Raw genomic sequence first — 17,557 nt, forward strand, 5'->3', positions numbered from 1 at the left:
AAAAACTGATTTTTATTTTTATTTTATTTTATTTTATTTTGTTTGTTTAATTTGTAAAGGTAATCAGCAAAACGGGAAAGGAAATGCTTTTGTCCCTTCCCACCGTCTTTCTTCTCAACGAGGTATTAAAAAGGTGGACTGAATTGTGTTTTCTTTTTGGAGTTTTTTGGAAGAGGAGGATTATTAATTGTTTTTAAATACTTTTTTCTTAGTTTAAGTTAGAAAGTCAGAGTTTGTTTATTTTATTTGGAATACTCTGCCCTGCTTGAGAACTGGCAGGATTATGAATTGTTAAGTACCAAGAATGTGAGCCTTTAGCAATTGTGCAGGGAAGGATTTCAGTTTATTCACCCCTTAATTTAAATGCCCAGCAAATAGGTGGGAGTTAAGATCTTTGTGAAAGTTTCAGTACCGTTGCCTCTTCAATGGAAGGCTGAGAAAGTTATTTCTCCAGTTTCTGGTCTTCCAAGGTGTCCTCCAGCAAAACAGGAAATCGTGGTTTATTATTCCTAAAGTGAATAAACAGGCAGGGGGGAAAAAAACACTTCAAATTTTTGTCCTGCCTTTATTTAGTACACCATAAAAAAGCACAAAGCCAATTTATTTTCCTTAGCATGTTAATTTTTAATGTCCAGGACACTGGTGGATGATATGTATTAAGATATATTGCATTGTAGTCTATCAGGGATGGTCTAGACAGTATTTGGTCCTGCCATGCGGGCAGGGGACTGGACTTGATGACCTCTCGATGTCCTTTCCAGTCCTAGAATCTATGGGGGGAAAAAAAGGATATATACCATGTTTGGACAGACCCAAATGTCTGAACAAGACAAAGATTCTGTCCAAATAGGGAATCGTGGAGGATACTCACTCTGTTCTTTTTTTGTTTGTTTTTAATTTTACTTAGGTTCTTTTAGTAATTATAAAGCCCTTTCCCACACAGAAAGGCAGGCTAATAATTAAAACGCAAAAGGCTGAAGAGGTTGCAGATTTCTGGTTTTGATACAGATCAGTCTTCCTCTGTTTATTTCAGTTATCAAGTAATGTACAATTGATAGAAAAGCAAGTTGGTTCTGCAACGTTAGGAGGATAAACAGATTTCCATGATTAAAAATATACATACAGTGTTTGAAGCTGCATATCTGATGCTCTTACTCTGTCATTATTTATGTAATGCTTTATCTATTAGTGAAAGTACAAACATACTAGTACTGTGAAAGGAAAGAAATTGCACAATATTTCCCTCATACTGAGAGCTATTTGCCAAGCAGTTATGATTAATATTCAAATATTAGGAATTATAAGCTTTCTTTATGAAGCTATCTATAATGTTTTGATTAATGTCCAAGTTAATAGGTCATATTTGTAGTTGGAATAATATAACATGAAGTACCTCTTTAAATTTCACCAGCAATCCAGAAAGTAAATTATGTAAAGTTATTGCCTCAACCATTTGTTGGTTTAATCTTTGAACTTTCAAAATGTTTTACATAAAGATTTATATTTAAGTCATGTGTGTACCTTTATGTTAACTTAATTAATTTCTGTCCAGGAAGAAGGTAGCAAGCAGCATGCTATGGAAAGGAATGTATACATTAAATGGAAGAAAGATGGCCTGTTGGGTGCACTGGGTTATGTGACGCATTCCTATGTAACAGTTTCAATCACCTTTTTATTTTTAAGGTTATTCTGGTGCAAGTTAATCCAGGGGAGGCTTTTACAATAAGAAGAGAAGATGGACAGTTTCAGTGCATTACAGGTAAAGTTAATAATGTATTTCCTTGATATTCTCATTTTATTTCAGTATAAACAAAAGGTATTGCAAGAAATTCTTTCATTGTGTAAATGTATGGTTTTTGAAGTTGTAGGAAGAGGATTGAGGAGGATATGATTTTAAAATAGTTTTATAGAAGATTCCATGTAATGCTAGTGTGTAGATTTTTTTCCTTTTCACTATCATAACCATAACCAGTGCATTTTTACATGTATCATGAAATTAGATTCTGCAAAGGAAATGATTGTAAAGTCTACAGTGCAGATGAAGAAGTACTATAGGAACAATTATGGTTTTGCTTATTTATTAAATGCAAATCTCAATTTTAGAATTTAATGCTGTAATTCAGTTTTTGAAAGTTACTTACTGACTCTGGAAACGGTTTGTTTGGCAGTCATTTGAAGGTAACTGTAAAATTAATCCTAGGGATTTTTAAGGTAGAGAAGACAATGTACCAATGACCTTTTTTAAAAAAATGAACTCTTCATTCTGCTTGTGGAAAGTATTAAACGGTTCCCACTATAATAGCAGCAGGACCAGGAAGCAGTGACTATCACAACAGTCCATGAATGTATAGGCACCAGTTGTGAAAGTAGCAGTGCTTCTGGCATTAGACTGGCCTCTGTGCTCCTGGTCTCCCTGTGCTCACCAATGCAGGTGTGGTATAGTACTGTACTACTTAAAAAGTTGGCACTAACAGGACATGAATCTGTAAACTTCATGCATTCTTAGAGGCACTTACTCTTTACTTTCAGAGAAGAACTGCTATCATGGTAGAAACATAGGCCTGGATGAACAAAAGGATTTAGGTGCCTAAGTCCCTGTTTTAGGCACATAAGTCCCAGTTTCAGGACCACTGTGAGGCACAAAACTCCCACAAAACCTTGTAGGCGCCTACGTTTTTGCAGTAAAAGTTTCCCAGGCACCTATGTTTCTGCCTCTGTGCATGCACACTGCTGCCTCCCTTAGGCCACCGCCGGATGCCTATCTCCTGCCTAACCCCCAGAGTGATTTGCAACCCGGAGGGAGATAGGCATTCGGTTGCCTAAGGGCTTGTCTTCACTTAAAGCGCTACAGCAGCGCTGCTGTAGCGCTTCAGTGAAGACACTACCTACGCTGAAGGGAAGGGGTCTCCCATCAATGTAGGTACTCCACCTCCCTGAGAAGCGGTAGCTGGGTTGATGGGAGAATTCTCCCATTGACCTTCTGCTGTTTCTGGGAGGGCGGGGAGGAGTGGGGGGTGGGCACGGCTAGGTCGATTTAACTGCGTCACTCAAGGGTGTGGACTTTTCACACCCTTGAGCGACGCAATTATACCAACCTAATTTCCTAGTGTAGACCAGGCCAGAGTTGGGTGCAAGTCTGATCCAGTAGACAACCTCTGAGCATGCCTACCAGATCACATCCCGCAGATGAGTTCACACAAAATAGTTTGGGGGATGGCGGAGAAGGACCACCCTCAGAACTTTTACTCCAATGGTTAAGGTATTCAAATGCTCCTCCTCCTGCAGGTGAGAAGAAATTTGAGCAGGGATTTCTAACCATTCAGCTATGGGATACTCTGATGTGGGGCTCCCTCAGTCTCTCCTGTTGAAGCTGTTGCACTTTGGATAAATAATTAAAGAATAATTTGGGACAGAGAGAGAGCAAGCACAAGCATGAGAATGATTCTATAGCTTTGTGGTTAGAGCACTCATCCAAGATGTGGAGAACTCCAGATCCAGTGTGGCTACTCAGTGACTTTATCCAGAGTGCAACAGCTTCACCAGCATAGGCACATAACTCCAGAAAAGTAGTCACAGTTGAGAATCACAAGCAGAGATAGGCACCGCCCTGCACTAGATTTAGGCACCGATCTCTGTGAGAGAGTAGGGTTCAGCAAACACCCCTCTAATCGGCATCTTCCATTGGCTAGAGTAGGTGGCTCCCTGTCCAGCATGCTGATTTTTGTGAATCGCAGTCTAAGGCTAATGTCTACACACATTTAAACACCCATGCCTGGCCCATGCTAATTGATTCAGAATCATGGGGCACAGGCTGAGGGGCTGTTTAATTGAATTGTAGACTTCTGGGCTTAGGCTGGAGCCTGAGCTTTGGGACCCTGAGGTGGGTCAGGTTCTAGCAATTAAACTGCCTGAGCCCCGGGAGCCTGAGTCAGCTGGCATGGGACAGCCCCAGGTTTTTATTTGCAGTGTAGACATACATTTAGGCATCTCTGTGTCCCTGTTCATTATACTGGGAGCCTAGGTGCCTAACTCAGGATTTGTGAATTGCAGTGATTTTTCTAGGTGCTTGAAAGTTGTGACACTGAACATCACAGCCCCTAACCCCTTTTGTGCATCCAGGCCCATATTCTTTTTCTTTAAAAAAAAAAAGAATTTAGTCTCAAGCCTTACTATTAGCATGCTCTAACTTGTAGAATGTCACATTGGAGAAATGAAATCTTACTCACATTATAAGAACATAAGAATGGCCATAATGGATCAGGCCAATGGTTCATCTAGCTCAGTATCCTGTTGTCATTCTACAAGTTAGAATACTGGCAACAGTGGCCAGTCCCAGATGCTTCAGAGGGAATGAACAGAAAAGGGCAATTATTGAGCAATCCATACCCTGTTGTCCAGTCCCAGCGTCTGGCACCCAGAGGTTTAGGAGCACCCATAGCATAGGGTTGCATCCCTGACCATCTTGGCTAATAGCCATTGCTGGACCTATCATCTATGAACTTATCTAATTCTTTTTTAACCCAGTTATACTTTTGGCCTTCACCACATCTCCAGACAAGGAGTTCCACAGATTGACTGTGCATTGTGTGAAGAAGTATTTCTTTATGTTTGTTGTAAACCTGCTACCTATTAATTAGATTTGGGGTTATTAAGTAGTTTTTGTGTTATGAAAGGGGTAAATAACACTTCCTTATTCACTTTTTCTTCACACCATTTTTAGACCTCTTATCATATCCCCCCTTAGTTGTCTCTTTTCTAAGCTGAACAGTCCCCTTTGAAATCTGTCCTCCTATGGAAAATGTTCCATACCTCTAATCATTTTTGTTGCCTTTCTCTGAAGCTTTTCCGTTTCTAATCTATCTTTTTTTAGATGGAATGACCAGCGCTGTACATAGTATTCAAGGTGTGGGCATACCATGGATTTGTTGGTACCATAGCATGATGATATTTTCTGGTTTATTATCTATCCCTTTTCTACTGGTTCCTAACATTCTGTTAGCTTTTCTGACTGCTACACATTGAGCAGATGTTTTCAGATAGAAATCTTGGAGTCATTATGGATAGTTTTCTTTAATGGTAACAGCTAATTTAGAACCCATCATTTCGTATATATAATTGGGATTATTTTTTTCAATGTGCATTACTTTGCATTTATCAACATTGAATTTCAGCTGCCATTTTGTTGCCATCACCCAGATTTATGAGATCCCTTTGTGACTCTTTGCAGTCTTAACTATCTTGAGAATTTTTGTATCGTCTGCAAACTTTTCATCTCGCTGTTTACCACCTTTCCCAGATAGTTTATGAATATGTTGAAAAGCAAAGGTCCCAGTACCAATCCCTGGGGGACCCTGCTATTTACCTCTTTCCTTTGTGAAAACTGACCATTTATTTCTATCCTTAATTTCCCATCTTTTAGCCAGTTACTGATCCATGAAAGAACCTTCCCTCTTATCCCATGACTATTTATTTTGCTTGAAAGTGTGGGACGTTGCCAAAGGCTTTCTGAAAGGCCAAGTACACTATATCAACTGGATCACCCTTGTCCACATGCTTGTTGACCCCCTCAAATAATTCTAATAGATTGGCGATGCATGATTTCCCTTTACAAAAGCCATGTTAACTCTTCCCCAACATATCATGTTAATCTATATGTCTGTTAATTTTGTTCTTTACTATAGTTTTGACTTGTTTGCCTGGTACTGAAGTTAGGCTTACCGGCCTGTAATTGCCTGAATTCCCTCTGGAGCCTTTTTAAAAAATTGGCGTTACATTCTCTATCCTCCATTCATCTGGTACACTGGTTGATTTAAGCAATAGATTACATACCACACTTTATAGGTCTGCAATTTTATATCTGAGTTCCTTCAAAATTCTTGGGTGAATGCCATCTAGTCCTGATGATTTATTACTTTTAATTTATTAATTTGTTCCAAAACCTCCTATATTGACACCATAATCTGGGACAGTTCCTCAGATTTGTCACCTAAAAAGAACGGCTGAGGTGTGGGAATCTCCCTCATATCCTCTGCAGGGAAGACAGATGCAAAGAACTTATTTAGTTTCTCTGCAATGGCCTTGTCTTCTTTGAGTGCTCTTTTAGCATCGTGATTGTTCAGTGGCCCCACTGATTGTTTGGCAGGCTTTCTGCTTCTGATGTACTTTTAAAAAATTGCTGTTAATTTTTGTGTCTTTTTCTAGTTGCTCTTCAGATTCCTTTTTGGCCTGACTAATTTTACTTTTACACTTGACTTGCCAGAGTTTATGCTCCCTTCTATTTGCCTCAGAAGTATTTGACTTCCATTTTTTAAAGGATGCCTTTTTTGCCTTTAACTGCCTCTTTTACTCTGCTATTTAGCCATAGTGGCATTTTTTGCATAGGCTCCAACTCCGTGGGTGCAGGAGGGTGCTCTGGGCTGGGATCGAGGGGTTCGGAGGGCGGGAGGTTGATCAGGGCTCGGGCAGGAGGTTTGTCTTATGAACAGAGGCTCACAGCCGAGCCTGGTGTAAAAGGCTGGAAGGACTTTGGGTGAGCATTGCTCTGTAAGACATGAGAGTATCTCGTGAAGTAAGTCTAGGTTCTAGGATGTGTTATGATTTTCTTTTATTTGTATCCATTTGTTTCCAGTATTTCTAATTGCTATCACTTGCATCTCTATACTTTGTTAAATGAACTTTTACTTGTTTTCATTATAAACATATCTATGTGCTGTGTGTTAAGTGGGATGGTGATCTGGCATGTAACTGGTAAGCTGGGGTGTACTCCTTCTTTGGAAGCAGCAAATCTGTGAGTACTGAGAGTATCCATTGGACACTCCAGGGAGATGTTTGTAGGTTGCTGTGTGCCTATTGCTAACCTGGAAAGAGAAACAGTGGGGCTTGAGAGGATTGTTTGTCTTACCTGTGGGGGCAGATAAGATTTCCTCATGCTAAGGGCAGATGGCAGCAAGGTACCTCACAACCCTAGGTACCTCTGGGAAGCGTCACAGGAGGCAATCCAGGGAATGGGCAGGATTTCAGATCCTCAATTGCATAAAAAGGATAGAGAAGGTTTTTCTGCTTTCCAGATACTAACAGTGGAGGGGTTAAAACCAGCAGAACTAGTTTTCTGAGATCTGTTACTTTCTATTTCTTACAAGGCCCTCTAAGCTCTTTCCATGCACCAACTACTCCTGAGGACATTCTGTGCCAAAAAAAATAAAAATTCTGTGCACAATATTTTAACATTCTGCAAAATTCTGCAGATTTCATTTGTCAAATAAGCATGGCAGTGGGGAGCACAGGCCACTGGCTGCACAGAGGTGAGAGATCACTGTAAAGCTCCCCCCGGGATACGGACTCAGCGGTGAGGCCGCACCCAACCCTGACACAGTGTAAGGACCAGGCCTGCCCCAGAAACACCCCAGGGCCCTTCCCCTCTGTGCCAGGTGCACCAGGTATGGGCAGGCAGGCTCAGCAACGCAGGATGTAAGTGTGGAGGGGTGTGAGGGTTTGCACCCCTGGTTACCAGGCAATACGGCCTAGTGGCCAGAGTCCATAGGGTCGCCCCTGGTTGCAGGGCAATGCAGCCTAGTGGCCGGAGTCCATAGAACTGCCCCTGGTTGCAGGGCAGTACGGCCTAGTAGCCAGAGTCCATAGAATCGCACCTGGTTGCAGGGCAATGCGGCCTGGTGGCCAGAGACTCTCCCACTCCACCAGGTCCCGGCCTCTGGCCCTAACCGCGGCGTAGGACCTTGCCCTTGGCTCAGCGGGGGGGTCCTACCGAAACACGCTGAGGCTTGCCGGGGGCAAGGTACCAGTCCGTCGCGCCCCCCCCCCCCCCCGGGTCGCTTCCTGCCAGCTTGAACGTGGAGGTCTCCCACGAGTCCCTAGGTTCCCTGCGGGCCTCCGGGTCAGTCACCTCCCCAGGTTCCTCCTGTAGTAGGGCTTCGGGACGGCCTGGAGAGGCTTCAGTCCCCGGCGCCTCCGCGGGCGGCGGTTGGTCCTCCGTAGGAGCTTCCCGGTCAGGTCCTTCCCCTGCAGCCGTCAGCCCAGACTGAGCTTGGCTCCCTCCTTTTATACTCCCAGAGCACTTGGAGCATGCCCAGTATGGACGGGGCGGGACTTCCGTCGTCAGTGCTTCAGTCCTGACGCTGCCGGGGCTGGTGCGGGGCAGTGCTGCCCCGTCACACACCCTCCGGCTTAAGAAGGATCCTCTGGGTTGGTTCGCCTCCTCCTCCCCCTCACTCTCACTCTGTCTAGAGAAGAAATCTGCGTTAGCATGGGCCTTACCTGGGCGATGAAACACGCGGAAGTCATAGGGTTGGAGGGAGAGGTACCATCACATAATCCGGGGGTTTGTATCCTTCATACTATGCATCCACCGTAGAGGGGCATGGTCTGTGATCAACCTGAAGTTATTCCCCAGCAGGTAATAACGTAGGGCGTCGATGGCCCACCTTACCGCCAGGGCCTCTTTCTCTATTGTGGAATAATGTTGTTCCCGGGGGAACAGTTTACAACTTAGATAAAGTATCAGGTGTTCTTCCCCGTCTAATTGGTGGGGTGGGGATCCGGGTGCGGGTGGCTTGTCGGGATGGTCCAGGTGCAGGGGAAGTGGGGCTCATTGGGAGAGGGGTTTCTGAGTGCAGGGGGGGGCTTGGCAGAAGGGTCTGGGTATGAGGGGGTCTGGATGCATGGGAGTTGGGCGGATGGGGGAGCAGCTCCCTGTATAAGGATCCCTCCCCCTGCAGCTGAGGAGCAATGGGTGCAGGAAGTGGCAGGGAGGGAGGGAGTTTGCAGAGCTTCCTGCAGTTGGGGGAAAAATCTGGGGGTGGGTCGGACCCAGCCCCGGATACCATGCAGGGGAAGAGGAAGTCCCATCCTCCCCAGCCCACCCAGGACTAGCAGCTGGAAGCCACCAGCTGGGTATTCCCCAGTCCCACCCCCTGCCCCATAGTGATTTACCTCTTTGCCAGCTGCCCTGGGCAGCCGAAACATACTGCTGGGGAAGGTTGCATGACCGCTTTTGTGGCTTCCACATCAGAAAGTCATTTTTCTGCAGAGAAGCAAAGAAATCCGCGGGAGACATAAATTCGGCGCATGCACAGTGGCACAGAATTCCCCCAGGAGTAACCAACCTGTGAAGGATATAGTTGTTGGACAGTAATATATCTCTGAAAGAAAATTAGCACTACACATATTGCTAAAGTTGTTATATCTGATCTGGGGAGAAAATGTAGAAATTTTCATAGAGAATCCAAGAGGCGATACATCTTTCTGCAAAGTGGATAAGGGAACTAGCATCTCCTTGAAACCTGAAGCAGTACTCAAGGTCCTCTTACACAGGAAAATGCAAGCTTCTCTAAAGAGGATGTTCAGGTCTTCTCCACAGGCCATGGAGTCTAAGATCTATTAGATGGCTGCAAGAATTGAGCAAATCTCTGGCTGCCAGAAATAAGTAGTCATACATTGCCCAGACCTCATCCTATCTTAGTCTCTTTCTTTAGTGATGGCACATTCTATATTATCAGGATGTCTTTTTGTTCTATTGTCTCCTCTGTCTGAGCTCTAAAGCTTTGGGGGTATTAATTAGGTACCCCCTATTTAGATACTATTATTCATCACTATATAAATTCTTAGCTAGCTAAAAGGTTCTTTGGGTTTGAATCACCGGTCTAAAAAAGGTCACTCTAAAGTCAGACTGGCAGCTGTCTCCCTTCAATGAAAATTCTTGTCTTGGAGGAATTAAAAAAGTTTGAGCAGTCACTGACTAATAAAAAAGACTCAGGGGCTTCCTGGGGAGGAAGACAGATGCCTCTTCCTTTCCCCTCCTTTCCAAATGCCATTCATACAGTATAACTCTCAAACCTTCAGGAAGAGCCTGCAATACCTGAGCTTATTGCCAAGATGAAAGACCACTACTGTTTGTTCATGTACACCTTAGCCAAGAACTAGATTTGTTGCTATCTGCAAACATAATTGGATTCAACTTTTGTGGGTCATGCAGGCAACTGTAAAATATTAATCCATCCTGAATGTTGGATTTCTTGTACTACTGTGGGAGGTCAAAAACATATGGACTGGTATAGAAGATTGAAGAAAGAAACAGAAAATTATCCTTAGCTGTTAATTTCCTTTCTTCGAGAGCTTGTATACAAGTCTAGAACTTGTCCCTGTAATAATTTGTTTAATGCTAATGGTTTGTTTTGTAATTATTCCTAGATTTATGTTTTGCTGGTTATGGCTATTAAAGTTTCAACTGAGTTCTGTGGACTGACAAATCCCTTATATAAGGGGAGGATGGTGCTGTCAAAACTTAGTTATTCTGTCTCCATCTGCTGGCTGGGGGAAATTGTATTTTAGCTGTCTGGAGTGTTAAAAAATGTCAAAGGAAGTAAATTAACAGACAGTGAAAACTATTTTCCCTTTCATTATTAGTTTCCGTGATTCTGCAGAATGTTTAGAAACTAAACTATTTCAGAATAATGTTATAATCAGATTTCTATTGAAGATTCTAACATGACCCTAAAGAGGATTCAAACCTTTTCAGAAATTTGTTTGTTACAGTTTATTCTTTTCCCCTTTTTGAACCACAAATCGGTCAACCTTGCAACCGATGGTTTTGTGAGATTTATTTGAAACATGTCAGTGTAGTAATTACTTCACAATTTCTGTGGGGAACATAGTACTTTTATACCTTGATATTCAGGCAAAAGTGAATAAAACATAATGAACATGAGACTAAATGTTCATTCTTTTTATTCAAGGTATTGAACTCATGAGTATAACAACTCAATCTTTTTATTGTAATCTTAAATTATCAACAGACTAAATAAGGAGATTGAATCTAAGATGAACAGATACTGCATTTTCATGCACTATAACCTTAAAAGTGTTCCAGTTGTATGGTAAATTGTCATCTATCAAGCTTACATGCAAAAATATTACTATTGTCTCTGTATAAATACCACGGCAATCTGTGACAACAGTAGTTGTCAAATGAATGATTTAATCCTTGCCAACTTTCACAAACTCCCCATCCCAGTCTCTGGATGGATGCCAGTCTATTGTGATTGGATCCAACTGCTGATTCCCACGTGCTTCTAAACCCCCAAGTCTGGGTAGTGACTGATCACTGTTCCTAGCTCTAGGCCTCATAGGTGCACTCCCAGATAAAGTTTTAAACCTGTCCTTTCAACAATTGGGTGACATTAAAGTTAAAGATATGACAATACCAAGGAGGTTTGATTTGGGGAAACATGGACATGGAGGGTAGATTATTGAAACAAGAATTTGGAATAAAGAAAGAAAATAAAATCTAAAGAACTGATCTGAACTTTTAATACTGAGATGTCAGCAAGACATACCAATTTATTCTATCCATCATTCAAACTTTGAAAGAGTTGTCAGAAAGTTTCAAAAATCAGATCTGGAATTTGTTCTTTGTCCCTCACTCAAGGCTTGTCTACATGGGGGAAAAGCCCACAGTAACTGATGCACACTAGCTACTCTGCACTAACTCCATGTGTGGACACTATTACTTAAGAATGCCTTTGTGCTTATTAGCTTAATGCACTGTGGAAGTGCATTCAGCTAAACCACCTAAGCACCCTCTTCATGTGTAATAAGCATCCATATGGTGAGTGACTGCAGAGTCATTAATGTGCTTGCTGCACACTGATTTCCCCATGTAGACAAGCCCTTAAGAGCTACTGAGTCATTTTCTTTCTTTAGTCAATGGTTTATAGTAAACTCCACTCACCTTCCCTTTTCTTCATTAGTGCATCTTTTCTATCCTCTCCTCACTACCTAGTTCACCAGAATACCTGCTAAAACTTTTTCTGTTTTCTAGTGTCAGTTTTCTTTTGTATTCTGCTTCATTTTATGTAGTCTTCTTTTTCTGCCTGTAATGAAAGCTGCTGAGTCAGCTCTGTAAAGTTTTCAGTTATGCTTTTTCTGTGAAGTTCTTTGTATAAAGGAGGGAATGCTCTCTATATGAATAAAAATTGTGCATGTGTGCACACGCACATACAAACACACCCATCATATATTTGGAAGTAATAACCACATGATAAATTGTGTAAGCATGTAATACATATATTATATGCCCACATAATTTATCAAATGCTTATAACAGCATCATCTGCACCAAATCTATCTCCTTGAGATTTATTCAGACATTCTAAATCCAACTGGAGGGAAGTTATGAGCTGGCTGAGTACTTTCTTCCCTGCTACCCCTGCACTCAAGATGACCTTCCTAACAATACGCAGCAAGCACTCCCCTTTTCCTTGTTAAAATTCCCCTCAAAACATGCTTTTGTGCAGCCTGTGTCTTCATTCACCACCCTATTTACTTAATTGTGATAAATTCATCTGCTGATCACCCAGAGCTCTGTGTGTGTGTTGTCCTCTATCGTTTGTCTAAGATCAGAAGCTCATGAGTCAAGGAGATTTGTTGCTTCATGCTTTGTAGTGCTTTCAGCACACTACAAATAATATACCTAATTGCAAGGCCTGAGAAATAAAAGTAAATTTAAACATACAAGGGGGTTGCTTTAAGAAAAGGTTTGAGAACACTTGAGCACTTTTAGTGTTCTAAGCATACACACCGGATTTATACTTCTCAATGTGGTGGTTTGCTAGTATTTGTCGTCACTGCTACCTATCTTTTGGTAGTAAAGTCCTGTAAACAGAAAGGGATCACCTAACATAAAGGAGAAAATTGTTGAGAGCTAAAGAAAAAATTGGAAATCTTTGACAATGCATATGCATTGTCCAAGGGTAGAAAGATTCAAATCTGATTTTGGTGCCAGCCAGGCTATTTTCATAAGACGTATAATTAAATTGAAATTAGGTAAAGCCATTTAAAAACATAACTGTGAAAATTGATGGCTGCTGAACTACTAATAATTTATAAATATACACAATCAAACTTTAAACTTTTACTTATCCCAGTTCATAATTCTTTCTCATCAGCAATGTGGTCCAGCTAGACTAAGGGCCAGTCTACACTAGAAACGAAACAGTGGTGCAGCTGCACCATTGTAGTGCATCTGGTGAAGACACTCCCATTGGCATAATAAAACCACCTCCAGCTCCAATTAAATATGAAGTCTTTAAGGAAAAAAGGGGACAAGTTCCATTCCAGTACACCACTTGGAGTTATGACTCAGTTCATTGAGACTTTATTAGCATGACAAGCTATACAATTGTTGCCAAACTGTGTGCTAAGAAAAAAAGGACAAACCCCTTATCTTGTAGAGGAGCATGTGCCCATCCAGGAGAGTGTTACATAGTATTTGGCCATTTATCATTACAAACCATTCCTGATCCAGTGGCAGGTTTCTACATAGCATGATGCCAGTTTTCTCCTTTCTCTGTGTTAGGCAGGCGTTTTTTGTCATCATGTTTTATGGGACATATTTTATGATTTCTTATAGTTTGAGGAAATTGTCATAATGTCAGGGTAATTGTCCCTCTGTGGTCTGCTCAAGAAATGCGGTCTCAGGTCTCTCCGCTTTACCTGCCTGAGCAGAGAACTGCGGCCCTTTCCCTTCTGACTGAGGTTTTAAGCTGCAGCCTCCTTTTTTTAGTGTGCTTATCCCAAGCAGGTCTGCAGTTTGCGCTCCTTAGTTTCTCTCCAAGAGCAATAATATTGTCTTTACCAGTGGCGGGACAGCCTTCTTAAGCAGAATACATTTATTTAAGGACAAAAGAATACTGAAAATAGTACAAGAAAACAGTAAACAGATCTACACACATCTTAAACATACCAACAGTCGCCCATCAGTGCTGTGGGGCCCTGGCAAATCAAAGTCCTTCCAACCGTTCAGCAAGGGTGAGGGCCCAGCCCTCCCTTGAACAAAAGTTCATGTGCATTTGCTGGATCAGAAGGAATGTCATGAGTCTATTTAAACTCAGCTTTTTATACCAAAAGCTCTTCCTCTGTTTGCTTGGGCCTCTGATACCTGCTTGAAACAGTATATGCTAACCACTCCAAGGGTGCTATTTTCTGAATCTGTTTACAATCTTAGACTGCAATAATGAGCCACCATCTTTTTTCTAGTTCCTAGAGGAGCTGAGCTTATGGAGTAGAAATAGAGATAGTGTAGTATTGCATGGGGGATTTAGCAAATCACCCTGTGTCAGTTTCTTGGGTTTCTTAATGTCTTGTCGATATTCCAGAGGCCAGACTCTGGACTTCAAGGCACAACTTGATCATCTGCACCATCTAGTGAAGTCACCATATGTTATTTGTGTATGTAATAATTAGAATATTAATTGCATTTTCTTGTGGTATATCTAGAAACCATGGCAAGTTAAGAGATGGGGCACTTCATAAATTTTTGCTGTTGGTTTTTATTTCAAATGAGTGCTCTCATGACTTGGGATGTTGTACTAGATGAGGGTAAAAAAACACTTAAAAACACTCATTAAATTTGAAAACCAATTTGAGTGAATCTCCTACCAGACGAAAGGGTGTGTCAGGGTAGATGTTTTTAGGAATATCCTTGAATTTACTCTGAAGCACTAGCTGATGAAAAATGTGCTGCCCATTTTTTGAAAGGGGTAAGCTATTGCAAGTACATTTGTACTCAAGTCCCTGTACTGACTTCCAGGTTGTGTCCAAATGTAATTTAGGCTGGTGATCTGGAAAGCCCTGGATGATCTGGAAGTACATTAGGTGAGAAGTAATTTCAGTTAATGCCTTTTTCATGGAGTTAAGATTGGATGAAAGGTCCTGGTGATCATTTCCTGGGTTTGAAATCTCCAGTGATGGCAGCAGAACAGTCTTAATTGAAGGGCCCTACCTTGGCAATTCAATCCCTTTGATGGTCCATCAGAGTACTAATGAGCTTCAAGACAAAATAAAATATATTTGTTAGATTTTCTCCAGGTTTTTTATATTCGTCTTTTTATTCCTAAAAAATGACAGCATGGCTGCTAACATTTCTGCAGATAACAGCCATGGATTCTTAATTGCAACCCATTGTAGATAGTTTTATTTAAGAACACATTTTAAAATGAGCACCTAGATACATTAGTGTCAAGTATCAGGGGGTAGCCGTGTTAGTCTGTATAACCTCACAGATGTATACATCTGAAGAAGTGAGGTTTTTACCCACGAAAGCTTATGCCCAAATAAATCTGTTAGTCTTTAAGGTGCCACCAGACTCCTTGTTGTTTTTGTAGATACATTAGTGATCAGCTCTATACGTTTATAAAAAAAAGTTACTCACTTTGACTACCAAACAGTCATCAGATAGTAATGACCTCTGGTCACCACTGATCTGAGCCCCAGCAAACTATTGGGGAAAGACTAGCAGTACCATCCCCTGAGTATCTGCTTTCCAGAGATAACTTATTTTTTGTTTGTTAGTTAGGTAACAGGACTTCTATCTTAGTTTGTCAGTTTGTGATACTGAAATGTATATTTTTTTAAAGGAAAGAGTTCTTGTAAATCTAGATAGCCATTTTTGATAGTAGTAGTGTTTATGGGCTTTTGTGAAACCTTCCTTAAGCCAAAATTTTCTTATTCTAAAGTGGAATTATAAGCTACATTAGAGTGATTCATAAAACTGGGTTTAAAATGTATGAATGAGTTCTCTTTGTAGAAGTGAATTACAGCAGATCGTCCATTCATGAATTCTTTCCACTGCAAAATATGTGAATGAAGATGACTCATCCTGAGCACATTTTATAACAGTCACAAGTTGCAGCTAAGGGCTATTAAATGTTACTTGACATAATAAGAGAGACCATGTTATATATGGCTCTGCAAAAGGAAAATTGCCATATTCATAAAATGAGAATGTGTGCAAATTAGAATGGATTATAAATACTTCATGTTTTGAAATGAATAAAATATCAGTGTAAGGCAAGTCTCTTGAAAGAAAAATAATAAGCAACCTTGCTTTGGTTTAATTTAGTTTAAAATAAGGAATAAAATATCCATTAAAATGTGTTTTTAAGAGTTGAAAGGGAGAGGAAGTTTACATCCATTATGAAGCAGCGGTAATATGATGCTATAGTTAGAAGTGTAACTTTCTTTCTGTTGTTAGCTTAATTTTGAGTCCCCAGCCTCAGCCCTGTCCAGTATCCACAGAGTTAAATAAATAAAACAAACCCCTTTTCTGACTCCCATTTCACATGAGTGGGCTCCTGCCAGTGGAGAATTTTTTAAAGAACGTTGTAAATTAATGAAACAAGGCATTTCTGAATTCTGAATGTAACTGATCAGAACTTTTTGCTTTTTTTTGGAAAATCTTATTTCTTCTTCGAGTAGTGTCCCTATGGGTGCTCCACTTCAGAGATTTCTAGCTAGTAGTAACAGAGAGTCCTGTGGCACCTTTAAGACTAACAGATGTATTGGCGCATAAGCTTTCATGGGTGAATACCCACTTTGTCAGGCGCAGTGGGTATTCACCCACGAAAGCTTATGCTCCAATATATCTGTTAGTCTTAATGGTGCCACAGGACTCTCTGTTGCTTTTTACAGATCCAGACTAACACGGCTACCCCTCTGATACTAGCTAGTAGTGTCCGTTTGGCCCATGCATGCGCCCTATGCCTCCTCATGGCAGACACCAAGGCTATATACGGGTGCTTGGGCAAACTGCCCTCAGCCCCTTCTCTACTGCCTTGCCCCGAGATGGAACATTAGCATATCCATCTAGAGCATAGTCAGGCTTTTCTTTTTTCTTCAATGTTAGTTTATGGTAGTAGGTTGTTGTGTGGTGTTTAGTATGGTTGATTAGTTTTGGGTGAGAGGACAGTTTTCTACTCTTTTCCCCTGGGAGACTTGTCTTCTCCTGGCAAGGTATGCTTGGTTCACCAGGCTTCAAATGCTGCCTCTCTTGCCAGGATGCTATACCAATAAGTGATGGGCATTCCAAATGTGTATATATAGCCTCGATGTCTGCCAAGAGGAGGCATAGGGTGCATGCATGGACTGAAGGGACATTGCTAGCTAGAAATTGCTGATCAAGGGCTCAAGAGGAGCATATGCATCTGAAGTGGAGCACCCATAGAGAACCATATCTTGAAAAACTACAGTTACTGCCAGAGGCGGATTAGGGTTTTTTTGGGGGCCGTGAGGCCCTGGGCCAGAGCATGTGTGGGACCCTCCCCACCCCTTCTGCCTGCAGTCCCCCCGCCCCTCCTCCCCATGCTCCTGTGGAGGAAATGGGGTCGGGGTGTGGGGGCTTGCCTCACTCCCCCCCACACCTGGCACTCCTGCTGGGGAGCTGGGTTGGGAGACAGGGGCTTCCCCTGCCTGGCGCTCCTGCTGGGGAGCTGGGTTGGGGCGCGAGGTCTTGCTCCACTCCACCCGGCATTCCTGCTGGGGAGCAGGGTTGGGGTGTGGGGGGCTTCCCCCACTCCCCAGCAGGAGCACCGAGCGAAGCAGGGCAAGCCCCCACACCCTGACCCCGCTTCCCAGCAGGAGTACCAGGCGGAGCAGGGATGCCCATTTTTATGGTGGCCCCCCATTGGCTGGGAACTCTGGGCACAGGCCCTGTTGGCCCAGTGGCTAATCCGCCACTGTTACTGCACAGGGTGAACAATTCCTTCTT

At 42.1% G+C, this 17,557-nt stretch overlaps 1 protein-coding gene across 1 annotated transcript in view; it reads left to right on the forward strand.

Annotated features, from left to right (window-relative positions):
* FNDC3A (fibronectin type III domain containing 3A) overlaps positions 1-17,557 on the forward strand; it is a 200,191-nt gene that overhangs the window by 82,918 nt on the left and 99,716 nt on the right. The window contains exon 4 of the mRNA XM_065417117.1: positions 1,684-1,759. Coding sequence (XP_065273189.1) covers positions 1,684-1,759 — 76 coding nt within the window. The remainder of the gene's footprint in view (positions 1-1,683; positions 1,760-17,557) is intronic.

This window comes from Emys orbicularis, chromosome 1 (assembly GCF_028017835.1).
Source record: "Emys orbicularis isolate rEmyOrb1 chromosome 1, rEmyOrb1.hap1, whole genome shotgun sequence".
In the NCBI taxonomy this organism is placed as follows: domain Eukaryota; kingdom Metazoa; phylum Chordata; order Testudines; family Emydidae; genus Emys; species Emys orbicularis.